The sequence below is a fragment of the Callionymus lyra genome, chromosome 1 (assembly GCF_982586985.1).
Source record: "Callionymus lyra chromosome 1, fCalLyr1.hap1.1, whole genome shotgun sequence".
In the NCBI taxonomy this organism is placed as follows: Eukaryota; Metazoa; Chordata; class Actinopteri; order Syngnathiformes; family Callionymidae; genus Callionymus; species Callionymus lyra.
This window is the reverse complement of record NC_141818.1, coordinates 15,504,950-15,520,972: the sequence shown is the minus strand read 5'-3', so window position 1 is coordinate 15,520,972 and position 16,023 is coordinate 15,504,950. Positions and strand designations below refer to the sequence as shown.

General features: G+C 39.0%; 1 protein-coding gene across 11 annotated transcripts in view; it reads left to right on the top strand.

The window, feature by feature from the left end:
- The window catches only part of trpm3 (transient receptor potential cation channel, subfamily M, member 3), a 160,939-nt gene that overhangs the window by 82,092 nt on the left and 62,824 nt on the right, over nt 1-16,023 (top strand). For all 11 annotated transcript variants that reach the window (XM_087794731.1, XM_087794729.1, XM_087794726.1 and 8 more), the window contains exons 7-8: nt 15,234-15,408; nt 15,602-15,725. In XM_087794731.1, coding sequence (XP_087650857.1) covers nt 15,234-15,408; nt 15,602-15,725 — 299 coding nt within the window. The remainder of the gene's footprint in view (nt 1-15,233; nt 15,409-15,601; nt 15,726-16,023) is intronic.

The window sequence follows — 16,023 nt, the reverse complement described above, 5'->3', positions numbered from 1 at the left end:
AAAATGCATCATTTATTTTCTTAAAATAGTATTATCTGAATTGTTATTTTTCAAGTATATTTTTTTAATTGAATATATCAACATTAATAGATTTATGACTCAAAAAAATTATGTTTAAGCAATTATTGAGTTCAAATTTAAGGATTTATCAAGGCAGTCATTGGCGTGCGCTCATATTTTGGGGTACGAGCTTCTCCATTAACCCTAAATTTGAACATCATTAATGCATCATCTCAGATAACAACACGCCTTGATTCATCCTGACAGGTACATAGGACTGATCCCATGATGACAGCAGTTTGTAGCTTTGATTTGAACGTTTGTGCACCTCAGTTATTTATTTCGTGCACGCTGATCCACCTGTTTAATGTTTATTTCACTCATATTTGCTAGCGCTCGCGTGTTCACTCTCTGCACGTGAACACACTTGCTTGATGTGCCGTCAAGCCCTTGTCACATCGCATTTCTCCAGTTTCAATTTCCACATTATACCTTGGCTCCAAACAAAATGGATTTGCGCAAACACAAAAGGCTTCTCTCTCTCTCCATCACACACACAGACACACACACTCCGCCGCTGCTGATTCCCTTTGAATGCAATCTCAATGGCTCCTCGCTAAATTGTCCAGAATGTGTCAGCGCTTGTTACCAACCTAGAGTGAGAGCAACGCCACTCTGATTTGTTTGTTGTCCTTTTGTTTTTCCCATGTGTAGCACATTCTAAAACTGAATTGATCAGGGAGGTTATTGATGAGAAACTCTCATCATAATGTGGATCACTTCTTGTTTTGAATCCCTGTTTCTTGCTCCGAGTGAATTATATTCACCTTTTTCGTTCACGATTTGTCCGACACAGGAATGCCGCTCTCATCGTCCAATCATGTGACCCATGGACTTCCCTTTGTCATCCTATGCCTGGACTCAAACAAAAGGGGCTGGGAAGGCAAAGGGACACCCAGATGTCATGCACTCATCTGAGGAAGACACTTCTCCACTGATATTATATGAAGGAATCTAACTTTTACACTCTGCATCTATAAATCTGCAGTCTCCAAACCTTTTTTAAACGGCGTAGCAGTTTAATCTTGGGATGATATTCACGGACTGACCTTAAAAATGAAAAATTACAATAGCATGACCAATAAATGAATGTCAACTGCATGAAAATTACGTCTCACCATAATGCTGAATCAGCAAAAGCTCTAGGCTGATTTTTTTTCTGCAACAAGAATGTCTCTTATAGACTTATTGTTTCTTTCTATCTACCAAGTTTCAGGCTTGTTTTTCTGTAGACTTAACTGTAACAAAAGGTTTTTTGTTTCACAAGTTGCAGGCTCATTTTAATTCCGAGAAAATTTAGTCGGTGGGACTTTTCTAACACTTTATTTTCGTGTCTCAACAAGAAGGAGCTGTGTCGCCTGCAGTTAATACAAAACTCGGCGAGAATTCTAAGCTCTAGTAGAAGAACTCACATTTCCCCCGATCCTTAAAACTCTTCACTGGCTGCCAGTTTTCTTTCAGGATCAATTTTTAAAATTCTGGTTCTTACTTTCAGAGCTATTCATGGTCAGGATGCTTCTTACATCAGTGATCTGATCCAGCCTTACACCCCAGCTTGGGCTCTGAGGTCTGTGGATCAGAGTCTACTGATGGTTCCTGAACACACTTCCGTACCAAAGGAGAGAAATCCTTCCAGGCTGTTGCTCGTAAGCTTTGGAACGATCTTCCTCTCCGTCTGTGTTTGATGGGGTCTTTTTGGGGGGCTGCTGTGTTTGTCACTGTTGTCTTGACCTTTTAAAGCATGTATATTAACTGTATTGTTTTGATTGTTTTGTGACCAATTTATAAAACAAACAATTTATTCTAAGTCACAGTAGATTAATGCCAACATTGGTATTATAGTGACTTATAAAGGAGTGTCTTAAATAAAATAAATAACAGAGAATTACTTAATTAATTAATTGAATTAATTACAATTATACAGAGAATTCCAATAACAGTCAATCTGATGGACATGTTAACTAAAAGCTCAAGCCTCCATAAAATGACAATATCGCCATCAGACTCGTACCGTTTGTATAATGTATATTTTTCATTCTCCAGTGACCTTGAAGGATTTTTTAGACGCCTGATGGAGGTTGATCATCTAAATTTACAATCAAACTTGCCTTTATTTTTTTAATATTAAAGAAGGATGGTTTATAACGGGAGCATTTTATGTCCTGAAGTTATGATTTAATTTCTCTCTCTATAAAGAACAGCTGGGTCAGAATGAGAAGAATACAATTAAAAGGGATTTGTGCTTCCAGTGGGTCACGTTTGTCTTACGTAATGTGAATGTCTTAAAAAATGTCTTGTCCTAGATGAATTTAAAAAAGAGAGAGAGAGAGAGAGAAATGAGTCCAGTTTCATAGACTGACCCACTTAACATTTACATTCCTCAGGACTCATGAAAGTTTCATGTAGTGTCTCATATAAGACCAGCTGCTATTGTGTGTGCTCCAGATACTATCATGGGAGTGTCAGATATTATCTTGTGAGCACCAAAATCAATTCTGTTGATTACTAGATAGTGCATGTGAGTGCAGGAAAAACACTATCCAGTGAACTCTTCTGGGGACCAGATATAATCTTCTGAGCTCCAGATTCAATCTGGTGAGCACCACAGAGGATTTTCCCTCAACATTTTTATAATTTTTTCCTTCCAACTTGGTGCATTTTTTTTAGTCCCTAAACTAATATATTTATTGGTATTTTCTCCCAGGCCATTGCGTAGAGATAAACCAGTGTGTACGTCATCTACATGATCCACAAGAGCTTTAAACATCTATTGCTTTCTTATTTTACTCTTGTTTAAACTATAAACTAGACCATCTACAATATATGTTCATTTCAGGACTGAAAATACCGTTCCGTTCAATAAGATGTTTTGTTTTCTATCTTTTTTTTTAACCTTTATTAAAAAACACATTTTACAAATTTGGGCAACAATTATTTACGTTCACATGGACCGTCGGATATCATACTTAAGTTTTCCAACATCATTTCCTGTTTTCAGATGTTGGTTTCTGGCCATTTTTACAAGTTTTATTTGTAAAAATAGGTTGATTTCTACCTTTTTTGAGAGTATTTAAAGGTACATTTTTGGTTCTATAGTGGATGAAGTTCTCTGGAAAGTTTAATTTTTTATACTAATCAAATAAATAATCCATCCTTGCAATCTTTATAAACCTTTCCCAAATTGTCACTGACAAAAACCTACATAATTTAAAATCGAAATATTAATAATTAGTCACCCTTTCAAATATTCAACAGTGAGGTTTACGGTTCCTTTTTTGAAGAATACTAAGGATAGTCCAGGACTTGACACAGGTCAGTGAAGGTGACATGAGACTGACTGTAATTGACTGTGTTGGAAGAAGATTGTGTTAGTTACCAGATTATAGGTAAAAAGAGAGAGGGAGTTCTTTTGGTTGTAAAACAGTGCAAGATGAGAACAGAGAGTCTGTATTTAAGGGGTTGGCATTAGTCTACAGACCATCTCTTAGCCTTAACAGTCTGGAACACTACAATATTTTACAGCTCCTCTGATCGTGCTGCCTCCCCGCTCTCCCACACGGTTTTCTGCAGAAAATTCTTCCTGTTTTATTCACTGAAGTCCAGAGACAATAAAGACCAGGAACACACGGTCCGAGGTTCACTGACACAATCAGGAAACCAAACACTGTGGAATGATTCATACAGTTTTATTTAAGCATGGAATCATAGACGTTGAATAAAAATGTATTATATATGGACACTAAAGCAATACTGCAAAGGGAACACGGTTCAAATTTTGTCCTCTTGCTTGATGGACTTAGACAAACCCTGTACACCATGAGTAAAGTTCTAACATAGGGAGGTATGACAGGTTAATGATCGTATGATTACCTGGTTTGAGATGCCGCAGGACTCCGCTTTGAGGAGAAAATTCCTGAACATGAAGCGTAAGTTGTGTGAAAAACATTTGAATATCTAATCGTCAGAAAATGATGACTGAGCTTGATTGGTAAGTGTGGACCATTCCGGGCGAGGCTGTGAAAAGCCAAGCTAGCAGAGAAATCATGAAAACACAAATTCCTCATCAGTATAGCTTCACAATCCAACACGACGATTTCATCTTTCCACGTCTGCTGATATTGTCTTTACATCCCTCCGTGGTGTAGTGTGGGCCCACTGTACCGGCCTGTCCTTTATCGTCTCATTCAACATCGTAGACACTGCCTGCAGGGAACGTTTTCTTTTTTCTGTTTGATTACCTGTCGACCCTCAATCAACGAGGAATCAATTTTCTCTCTGCACGGCTGCCCACTGGGACTTTCAGCTGCGGCCCTGTCAAGGAAAATGGGAAGAAAGGGGAGAAAAAGTAGGCCTTTTTTTTGGTGAATTTCTGCAGCCATTCAAGATGTACACAAACAACAATTAGTAACAACTCAAAGGCAAGTTGTGAGTAGACCTCAGATACCGAGCTACATTTCATTGCAACAGAATCCTGTAGATGGAATTTTATTTTCTTCCTTCCAAGGAAAGTGTTGGACATCTTCGAGTTTTTCAGCGAATGCTTAGGAGCCACTTTGACACATGTCACAGCAAATAAAACCACGGCAGTAAAGCCAGTATATTTATTCGAAAAAATGCAACCAGGCCTGTGCAAAAAGCCCTCCTGGTATGTTTGAGGGTTCCGTCTCCTGCAAGTCGCCTCCGCTCTCGTAAGTGGGGATAGGGAACTTCTGAGGGGATGAGGCAGGGCAGGAGTAAACAAAATTAATGTCTAAAGACAGGCAGACTTGACTGATGGAGCCTGAGCGTTCTCACGCCTCACGTTCAGACGCTGTGTTCGTGCTGAACATGAATGTCTCTGGCGTCCAACTCGTCCAACCGACCGTGTTCCAGCTCGATGAACGTCGGAAAGAGATGCAAATGAACCTGCGTGAAGCAGATTCAGATTGGACAGGAAGTGGATGCGATTCAAGTATGGTGTCATTTTGAACACATTAATGACAAGGATAGAATATCGTAGAAAGAGGTGTAGACATGGAGAAGAAACCTCAAACTTATCTTCAATTAAACTCAACCATCAAGTGTAGCATAAGTCCCAGAATACACCCACATATAAGAGATAAATCAAGGAGAGTTATTCTTCATATATATATATGAAACATTCTTGGTGTCTCACATTCCATATTGATACCTCTGAGATAGATTTGTGGGTCGTAATTTACATAATGGTGTCTCTTTTCTAAAGAGTGCGTAAAATCAGATTAAAAAAAAAAAGTATTTTCGATAACTGGATGGAACAAAACCTCACAATTTCAAACAATGCATTCCTCATTATCTACTGTGTATATTTCTATCTGGGTCATGGAGGGTTGGAACCTTTCCCGGCTGCCCGGGGCGAGAAGCGGGCGACACTCTAAAGAAGTCGCCAGCCTATAACACAGAGACACTGCCGAAAAATGGACTCTTTAATACACAAAAAAATGCCATTAATTTAGCTTTTTACAGATTTGTATTATCCTAACTGCTCTGAGTTGCCAAGGCTCTGGCAAGATTATTTAGCAACCCTAAAACAATTGAATAAACAAAAAAAAACACACATTTTGTAACCACCCTCACGTAAAAGTTGATTTTTTTTTAGGGATTTAATTGTCTTTTAATAATAATTTTTGCTTGCAGAGACATTGAGCTGATTCAAGTCTAACCTCCAATACTGCTGGATCCAGATGGGATTCCTGAACCACCAAAATTCGTATTTGAGCCATAGTTTTCATATATATATATATATATACTGTATATATTCCGCAGAGTGTCAATGGACATGGAATGTCGGGCTGACAAAAAAAATAAATCACCATCCAGCTTTTTCTCGTTCTTTTTGGTTGATCACAAACTCATCAGATCTTTATTTGTCCATCATCTGAACTGTCCCCTGTCACTCTCGAAAACGCCAGTCCCAGTTTCCCTCAATTCCCCACCCTGTGTCCCTCAACCCCAAAAACATGAGGAGCACAGCTGTCAATCATTCCATCCCATCAATCCAAAATAAATATTCATAAATTATCCATCATCTGAAAATTATACATTTAAATTAAACACTACAAAATACATAATTAAATGGGTTACATTTATAGTGTAATAGTTTAGTAAGATACATTTAGAACATTATTTAACATGACATCACTCCTTGGCAGAAGAAGATATTGCACCCTATAGTGTTTTTTCTTGTCTTTTCTATTGTCATTCAACAATAAAAGTTTGGTCTCCAGCCCAGCGTTAGAAGTGCCAAGAGTGGAAAGGATTTACTCTGTGGATCTGGAAAACAATAGCGGACTGACAGGGTCAAGCGTGCAGAGGGCTGTAAATGAGTGTGTCGAGGAGACGGCAATGAATTGAGCTACTGGCTCCCTTTCTGGAGAAAGGACAAGGGTTCAGGGACAACAGGTAATGGCAGTAGCGAATGCTGCCCTCGAGCTAACGCGCGAGACACAAAGGCGAATGCTGCCAAGAAACACTAGAGCTGTTAGATACACAAGGTGTCAAGAAAAACAAAAGCGTGTGATCATTGATGCTTCCAGTCCAAGAGTGAACTAGACCTGCTGTGCTCTCCATAGGGGATTGATGGCAGCTTCACTGTTATTGCCATGTTGATGCGGGAGTCCAGGTAGAAACAGATGTTGCAAGTGTTTAAAATAGGGATGCACCAAAACGAAAATGTGCTGTACCCAAAAAATCAGGTAACTAAAATAGAAAAATGAAACGCCACAATTGCGGATAATTATTATTACCGTTCCCCGACGGCTATTCTTTGTGTGTATTTTACTGAAATCAAGGCCTTGAAGTTGCTTCGAATGCAAAGAATAATTCAATTCTACAATTAAGAAAAACCTTTTTTGCCATGACCAAAATGCACAATACAAAACTTAAGTAGTAGAAAATTGAAATCATCATAGGTGTTGGAAAGCCCATGCGTTTTGTTTGGGTTAGTTCATAGAATTTAATTTTGCGTTTTGCATTTACAATAATCCTACGCAACACAGCAACCCCAACATCATTGAATGCATTGAAGTCTTTCCATTTTTCATATCGTTTTCATATCCAGTTTTGCAGAAACTCAACTTCCCGTTTCGGCCATGTTTTTTTTGGGGTGATAAGAGTATTAAGTATTTTCAACTGAAAACAGCCCAAAAATTGGGTGCTACCTCATTTTAAAGTTGCATCGTGAACTCATAAATGATAAGTTTGAAACTTTGAAACATTGCCAACATGGCTAATGAGCTTCTTTTAGCACTTTAGCTTAGCATCATAAACTTTTATGGTCAGCAAACGATACTGTGCTGCTGAGTACTTGAGGAAAGACCGAGGTCGGTTAGGGGGAAAATGTTCAGGAAGAAGGGAGTTAATGGTGTAAAGAGACTGTGAAGAAATATATAGACCGAGAAGGGAAGTGTGAAGGGGAGAGTTCAGTCATATTTTGAAACGGGACGTCTTTATCTCAAATTTGGATGTAGAGCCACTAGTCTCTCTTCTCTCATGTGTCTCCTTGTCTTACCCATGCAGTGAAATGACCACCGATTAACATGAGAGGTTCTGATGACCTTGACTCCTGCCTCTTCCATTCACCGTCTGTCAGGATACAAATTAAAACGCATACTTATCCGTATTAAAATTCCGCATGGATGTGTGCATTTTAGTTTCACGTGACCTTGGCTGACCTTCCTGTAGATGATTCATTAATAGCAGCATTGGTTAAGGATGAAGGAGTGCGGGTAATTGAATCTGGAAGGTAGAAGTCCTTGTGTTGTAGATTGGCCCGGGCCATTACGACCTCTGCGGTAGAGGAAACCCATATAGCAGGAATTACAGTGAAGCTACGATGCGTGGAAGTCACGAGGGCTGTGAGTCACTTTTTCAGGTACCATGAATATCTCGACCGCAAACCCTAGCGTGAAACACGTCAGGGGCCTAATCGAGCAGATGCAGCCGGGCAGAACAAAGATTAAACTGCTGTTGATTTTCAAAAAAACAAACAAAACTCAGCCATCCTGTCAAGTGGCCAGGCAGAGATAAGGAAAAAAAAAAGGGTGCGCAACAAATTTGTCTGCAAAACCTGAACGAGAACTTTTCGAAAAGGTCCGATATGAGAAGACCTTGAAAAACACACAACAAATGATTCAGACCTGAATGTGATTAACCGTGTGATTACCGACAATCGACCCACGTAAATAAGAATAGTCTACGTGACGATAAACAATGCGGTTCTCATTTCTTATCTTCTTCCAATAAACACTCCTAATTGATACAAATAAATTGGTATAAATGTGGGCAGGAGGAGGGAGTTCGATTGGTAAAGATGACTTAAGTTTATCTTTGTCTTTGTATCCTGATAGATCTTTGTTAACTTTGTTCTTGTTCTTTGTAATAGTAAGTAAGTAAGTAATAGTTATTTCTAGACCAGGGTCACAAAGCGCTTGAACAATCAAAAGCAATACAAATTTAAAAACTCCAAAAGGCCAAGATAACATAACACAATCTTGTCGTGCCGTGACTGACATTTCCCAAGTAAATGCAAAGGAAAAAGGGATTAATACAGTTTTGTCCATCTATCTATCTATTTATCGAAATCTGTTTTGATGTTTGTGGGTAACAGACTGTCTTAATTGAATTTATTTCAGCTTTTAAACATGGCCATCTGAGTTAGTGGGGCTGAAGAAAATCCATTTCTTTGGTCTGAACACTTAAAAAAAAAAAGATGGCAACTGCAATCATGGAGTTCAGTGAGCTTTCTAAGGAGCTGGTGTAAGAGATGTTTAAATGATAGGAATTATTGAACTAAAATTGTATTTATATTCATTGACAACACACTCTTTACCACATTAAAATGTTCATGTTTTATTAGTTACTTGAAGTCACTTTTGGTTTTCCATAGAATACACATTTACTGATTTTTTTAATTAAAGCATATATTTATGTATAAATATGAAAAAAAACAGCCCAATGTTGTATGAAACATTTAAGTGCTACTTAATATATTAAGTCAATAATGATGCTCTTGCAGAATTAACAGAAAAATGAAACAAAACGATCCTCATTTAAACAAAATGTCGTCCGAAAGTCGCTTTTATTAAGAAATAAATTATCTAGCGTTTCCCTGGCTAAAATGTCGCGTACTTTTTTCATGACAGTGGTTTTGCATTTTTATTCTGCAAATCTAGATTTTCATTGATCTATAATATATTTACACTCTTATCGCTGTAGACTTTTGAAATGGGTCGAAACTTGGCTGTATTTTATTGTCGGCCCATTCTTGCTTCACAGATCGCGAGTCACAGTGTTTGTGTATTTGGCTCTTCTGTTTAGAGACACTAACATTTTGTGTGAGATTTCTGGCTTTGTTGATCAAATATTTGTGGCTTGTGGATACAGTGTAGATTTTACTATCACGAGTGAGACCACAAGGCACAATAAATAACAAAAAGATTAAATAAAATAATACTTTTTTTTTATTCAAACGCTCTACAGTAGTTTTACAGTCGCCTGCTTCATGGTGGAAGTCGTAAGTTCTGTTGACCGCGGTTATTGGTGTTTTAAAACGTACAAAATTAATTAGCTAAAATATCTTTAAGTGTGTGTGTGATGGAAAACATGCTTCATACTGAGAGCTACATTCCAAACAGGACGACATGTTTATGGCTGAAATGTTGTGATATATGGACATCTTTACGGTTTGTTTGCTGAGTCGGCAGTTTGTGTTGGCATGATTTCATGCATGGAAAAGTTTTTCACGAGAACATCACTTTACATTTAAGTTATTACTGTGTTTATGTGTGTCACGAGGCACTCGCATTAACATTAGTCTCTATGATTTATAACCGCACCATTTTAGTCGCTTCCATAGGCCATATTGGCTGTCAATCATCAGTAACTCTCACCACTGCACACTTAAAGAGCGTCTGGACCCACACATGTCGATGTTAGTGTACATTCTTGAGGTTCCAAGACCTTCTTCTGGCTCCTCTCACTCTTGGAACTCTACCTAATAATTCTCTTTGGATGTTTTTGCAGCAATATGAAGAGCAAAGTTGTGACTCTCGCGCTGGTCCAACGCCTCGGCCCCTCTTATCTTGGCCCGGCTTTTTCTCACTTTTCAGCCAAGTTTTCCCACTGGAGAGATAAGGAGTGGGCACTGGCTCTAACAGAAAGCATAAGCACAGAGAATAGGGCTGGACAGGGAAGCAGCGATTGTGGTTTCAAGTGCGTTGGAGTGTTTGAGTGTAAGAATACCTGCAGAGCCAGACAGTGTACATCTCTTATTAAACCATTGTTTGGATGCATGTGCAGGACTTCTGTCATTACAATACATGCAGGAATATGTAAATATAAGCAAATATCAGCATAGATGTGTAGAAAGAAATGGGTGACAAATTATTAAAATGTGGTAAAAAAAAAAAACTAGGAAAGAAAATTGTATTATTAACGCCACCATTTATATTATCAAGCAATAAAGCATGTTGATCACAGACAAAATTGTTGACGCATTCAAAGGGTGAAACCCAAACTCTCCTGACTCACCCACGTTTCAAATGTTGAACTTCAAGATGACCTAACTTCGTCATCATGGCGATTTTTTTGAAGTTATTACTTTATAAAGTTATCCCCCGTCTGAAATCTCGGCGAACGAGAGCTTACGGGAGCGGAGTCGATTATAACGTAATCATTTCTTCAGTCCTCCTCCAGCCAGCTGTAATCACGGTCCACTTTGTTTATACAACAAGTCTCTTGTTGGTGGAGACTTCCTGGATTGATGACAAGCCTGATGACAACCAATGATAAACCTTGATGCATGTTATGGTAAACATGATTGAATCTTCAGAAAAAAAAAAGTGTTTTCAGTGGGCGGGGCTTAGGCACATTTTCTTATGTATCTAATATATCAATTACAATTAGTGAAGGCTTTGTGGTGTTCATGAATTGTGCTTAAAGGATTGCAGGAGTTGATAAATATGAGAGATACCTTCAACTCTGCGTCTCCACAGCCGTTCATTGTTCATCGTGGCTGTTTTAAAACGATCCGTTGAATTATTCCTCCGTTGCGAAAACCTCTCAGTTCATATAAATCAAACGATGATGAAGTTACTTCCTGCACTCGTGGCTCATCTCAGGTTTGGTGCACCTGGCCTGGTGTGATGTAGTGTTAACGTTTCAGTTTTCGACGAGTGTAATTCAACTTCTGCCTAAAGTGTTTTGTTTTGGAAATTGACCAGCGACATCTGTTTAAAGTTTGTGTGTGTGTGTGTGTGTGTGTGTGTGTGTGTGTGTGTGTGTGTGTGTGTGTGTGTGTGTGTGTGTGTGTGTGTGTGTGTGTGTGTGTGTGTGTGTGTTATGATTGTGGCTCAGGTGTTTGTTGATTTCAAAGAAAAAAAAAAGAACAAGATAACATGAGTACACTGGCAGTGGCAATAAACTGTGATTTGTTATTTTAATATGATGATTTTAGACTAACTTTGTGTTACTGAGCTGTTGTTTAAAGTGTTAACTTTTAAATTATTCATTGGAATTTGTCTTTACAATAGAATTAATTGTGATTTAATCAAAGAAATCATGCGAACAATCGTGATTAAAACATTTAATTTTTGCCCAGCCCTAATTTATATCCACAAAACAAGCTTGTTTGTTCAAACAACAACATCTTAGAAGCCACTGAAACTAAAAAAAAAAGTCAAGTTCTGTCATATCACCGAAGGCAGATCTCGCACACACAAGCGTCAGGGAATCACGCCTGAGGCGATGGAGCCACCGGAGAGAATCCGACATGCTGTGGATTAGAGGGGTTTGGTCATTTTGGACACACCTGGGGCTGGAACAGGGGGAAGATCCGGGAAGTGTCGTGGGGTTGTCGGACAAATTGGCTGTCTGGAAATTTACCGGTTGATGGACCAAATGTGTTAAAGGGCAGCTTAGATGAACAGAAAAAAATCAGGCTGTTTTCTACTGAAATAAAGTAACATTTTTGGAACTGTAAACAAGCCACTGACATTTCAGTCTGTTAGATTTTTTTCGATCAATGACGTCACAGTACAAATGGAAACAAATGAGATGAAACTCGATCACAAAGATTAGATTAAGCTCTTTGGCCTAAACTTCTGTTTACCACAAACATTCGCTTCAGCATTGTTGTCGCAAGATTTAAATCCAATCCATTTATGCATTTATTTTTCCGGCCACTTAGTATAAGCAGCTCCTTGAAAAAGCTTCTCAATGGGGTTGATGTCTGGACTCTGTGGGGGCCAATCCATGTGTGAAAATGATATGTCATGCTCCCTGAACCATTCTTTAAGCCCGGTGAATCCCGGCATTGTCATCTTGGAATATTCACGTGCTAACTGAGGAGAGAAACCCATTGATGGAGTGACCTTGTCATGCAGTATATTTAGCTGTGCAGCAGAAAGATAATGGGCTCTATAGTTATTATCCAATAGGAGGCTCATTGCTTTTTATTTCTATAGAAAATAATCCAGGTGGCGACTTTTGGAGTTTATATTTAGTTTACTGTATTTGAACGATTCCTGCGTTTTTCTCATGGAAATAGATAAATAGATTGGACACGTTCCCACCCAACATTCAACATTAAAGCATAAACCAAAAAAAACACTAATCAATAGGTTAAAAATGTTGCGAAAGAATCAATGAAATATAGCATATTTTCTTACATTAACTATTGAACAGAAAGTCGGTAATAAATGTCCTTTTACTTTTTTAGGGCTGAACCGGAGCCTTGATGGATTAGTTCAACATCAGACTCGTGTTCTTGGCAAACATGCTGTCAAATGAACACTAATCAAATATTAAAAGCTGCTGCTGCCTCAGTAAGAGAGACGGAACTTTTGTTTTGTTTTTTCCCCTGAAGTAAAAGTAGTTAAACAAGACTAATGGAGTGTTATTGAAGAAGTCAGTGACAAATGTTCTCTGAGGAGAAATTACACACTTGTAAGTGCTAATTCATCAAACCTGAGCTTGACTTTGGACCGAGAAGTTGTTTGAGGATTTTATTGAATGTGTTTGCAGACATCATATATGTGTATTTGTGCACATATGGCTGCAGTGTTTGTCTTAAGGAGACACTATGGGAGTGGGTACAGTATATGATAGGGTCTTGGCTTCAATGAGTTCATAGCTACATGTTTTAGGAGACATTGTTAGTAACGCTCATGTTTAAATCGGTACTTCTGTAGCTTATCCTAGAGAACCAATCAAAGCTCAACAAGAATTAACTTACACATTAGCCAAAACGCTACTTATCTATCCCTTTGATCCTCCATTTAGATTTTCCACTAGCTTATGACATACCCTCTAAGCAGATTAACTATTTTAGATGCTTCGTGAGGGACATTGGAAACTGTTTTTCCACCGCAAACCGACGACGACTCTGGTCCATCAAGTGTTGCTAATGCTAATTTAGTGTCGCTAAGGGGTCTCCAACCATTTTTGCATCATTTTCACAGACCAACCTTCAGATAGCGCCCGAGGCCCTGAGCTGGTTAAACAAGACAATCCCGTAGAGAGTTTGTATTATTACTCGTTTTTGTTATTTTAGTGGCTTATTATTTCAGTAAAGAAGGTTCCAGGTTCGATTTCTGATCCGGCAAGAGGGATCCTGTGACCTTTTTCTGTGGAGGTTGTATGTTCTCCCTGTGTCTCATGGGTTTACTCCCGGTACTCCGGTTTCCTCCCACAGTCCAAAATCAAACAGAGGTTGATTGGGAACTTAGAGAAATTTTCCGTAGGTATGAGATTTTGTAAATGCGGCAGAATAACACATATTGAAGTATCATGTAACAAGCTAATATGGTTAAATAAAACTTAATAATAAACCCAAATTTGAAAGTGTATCATGCATACATTTAAGTTTCTGTTAAGCTTGATAACAAATACACATATATAGTGGTACCGGTCCCTGACCCGGTAGTTGGGGACCATTTCTGTCAAACACTTTTGAAGTTTCTATCTCTGGTTATGATTGCGTCATATATTCATAACCTATAGGTTTCTTTTTATGTTTCATCATATTTTCTCGCTTGAGATCCTGACCACGTACAGTTGAAAAAAAAGTGCGATCATGTGATGTCACGTGACATTTTTACCCCTCCGAAGTAGACGAGGCCCCAAAAATACTCTTCTTATGTAAGCGTCCTTTTCCGCGGAGCAGCATGAGGCGGTGTGACGCACAATGGTGCTGCATCTGAGCGGCGGCGTGCGAGTGCGCGAGTGAATATTTAAGCACACTTTCCTCCGCTTGCATGTTGCATGCAGTCTTCGCTGCCTCCTCGGTGAATTATGCAGAACAAGGGAAGAGACGGAGAAGGTGTCCAGCAGCTACCCAGTTAAAGCACCCACCAAAAATATTATTTGAGGGGAAGACGAGTAGAAGTGAGGTCACGTACTGTAAAATAAAGGGAAGAAGAATGTGTGATTATGTCGTCCTGGTCAACACAAAAATGTGATTAATAGAACGGGACCATTGGGTTTGCATTATAGGTATTTCAGATTAAATAAGATGGTAAATAAACTAGACTTTATCGATGAATAAAAACCACAGTTGTTTGAGGATTGTATTGAATGTGTTTGCAGACATCATGTATGTGTACTTGTGCACATATGGCTGCAGTGTTAAGGAGACACTATGGGAGTGGGTACAGTATATGATAGGGTCTTGGCTTCAATGCGTTTATAGCTACATGTTGTACATTGTTAGTAACGCTCATGTTTAAAATCTGTACTTCTGTAGCTTATCCTAGAAAACCAATCAAAGCCAAACACGAATAATCAAAATAGAATTAAAACTCATAAAACTGACAAGTACCTTTTTTATTAACAACTTACACATTAGCTAAAACGCTAGCTTTAGACGAACCTCTTAGCATATCAACTATTTTAGATTCTTCTTGAGGGACATTGGAAAATAAAATAAAGTGAAGAAGAATGTGTGATTATGTCGTCTTGGTCCACACAAAAATTTGATTAATAGAACGGGACCATTGGGTTTGCATTATAGGTATTTCAGATTAAATAAGATGGTAAATAAACTGGACTTTATCGATGAATAAAAACCACACAGAGAACTTAATGGCGTTATATTTCCCAACTGCTGCATCAAAGTATTCTCTCTCATCTGCTTCCTGTTTATGCACTTCCTGCAGGGATCGGTCAAGGTGTTCCGGTGGTGGCTCTCATCGTGGAGGGAGGACCGAATGTCATCTCCATAGTGCTGGAGTACCTCAGGGACACTCCCCCGGTCCCTGTGGTGGTCTGTGACGGCAGCGGCAGAGCCTCAGACATCCTGGCATTTGGACACAAATACTCCGAGGATGGAGGGTAAGATCCTGTCTTCCCCCCGTCATCATGAAGAGTCTTAATATCTCAGCTGTTACACTTTCACCGCACAACATATGCTCGCCAACCTCTGAGTCAATGTTACTCTGACTTTCCACGGAACAGAAGTGACGCATGACTCGCCTATAATGTCGTCGCCTCCCTTGACCCGTCTCTGTCCTTCACACCTTCGCAGCATAATTAACGAGTCTCTGCGAGACCAGTTGCTGGTGACCATCCAGAAGACGTTCACCTACAGCCGCACTCAGGCCCAACACCTGTTCATCATCCTCATGGAGTGCATGAAGAAGAAGGAGCTGGTGAGTGTCCGACAGCACATTAAAATACAACTTTTTTTTAAACCTCTCAACAACATCAACTACAGCCCCTTTATTACCCTTCATTCCCCCGCTGTTAAAAAAAAAAACGAATCTTGGCCGGAGTAGCAGAATGAACGCGTCAAATGAAGCTTTCTCATTATTGCACTCGCATTGAAGCAGTTAATACCTCATCTTTTATGTATGTAATGGAAGCTCAAGTGGATGTAAATGTATTCTAATGATGCTCGCAGGCAAATGGCCTCAACCTTGTGGATTTGAACCCCTTTAACAGAGGCTG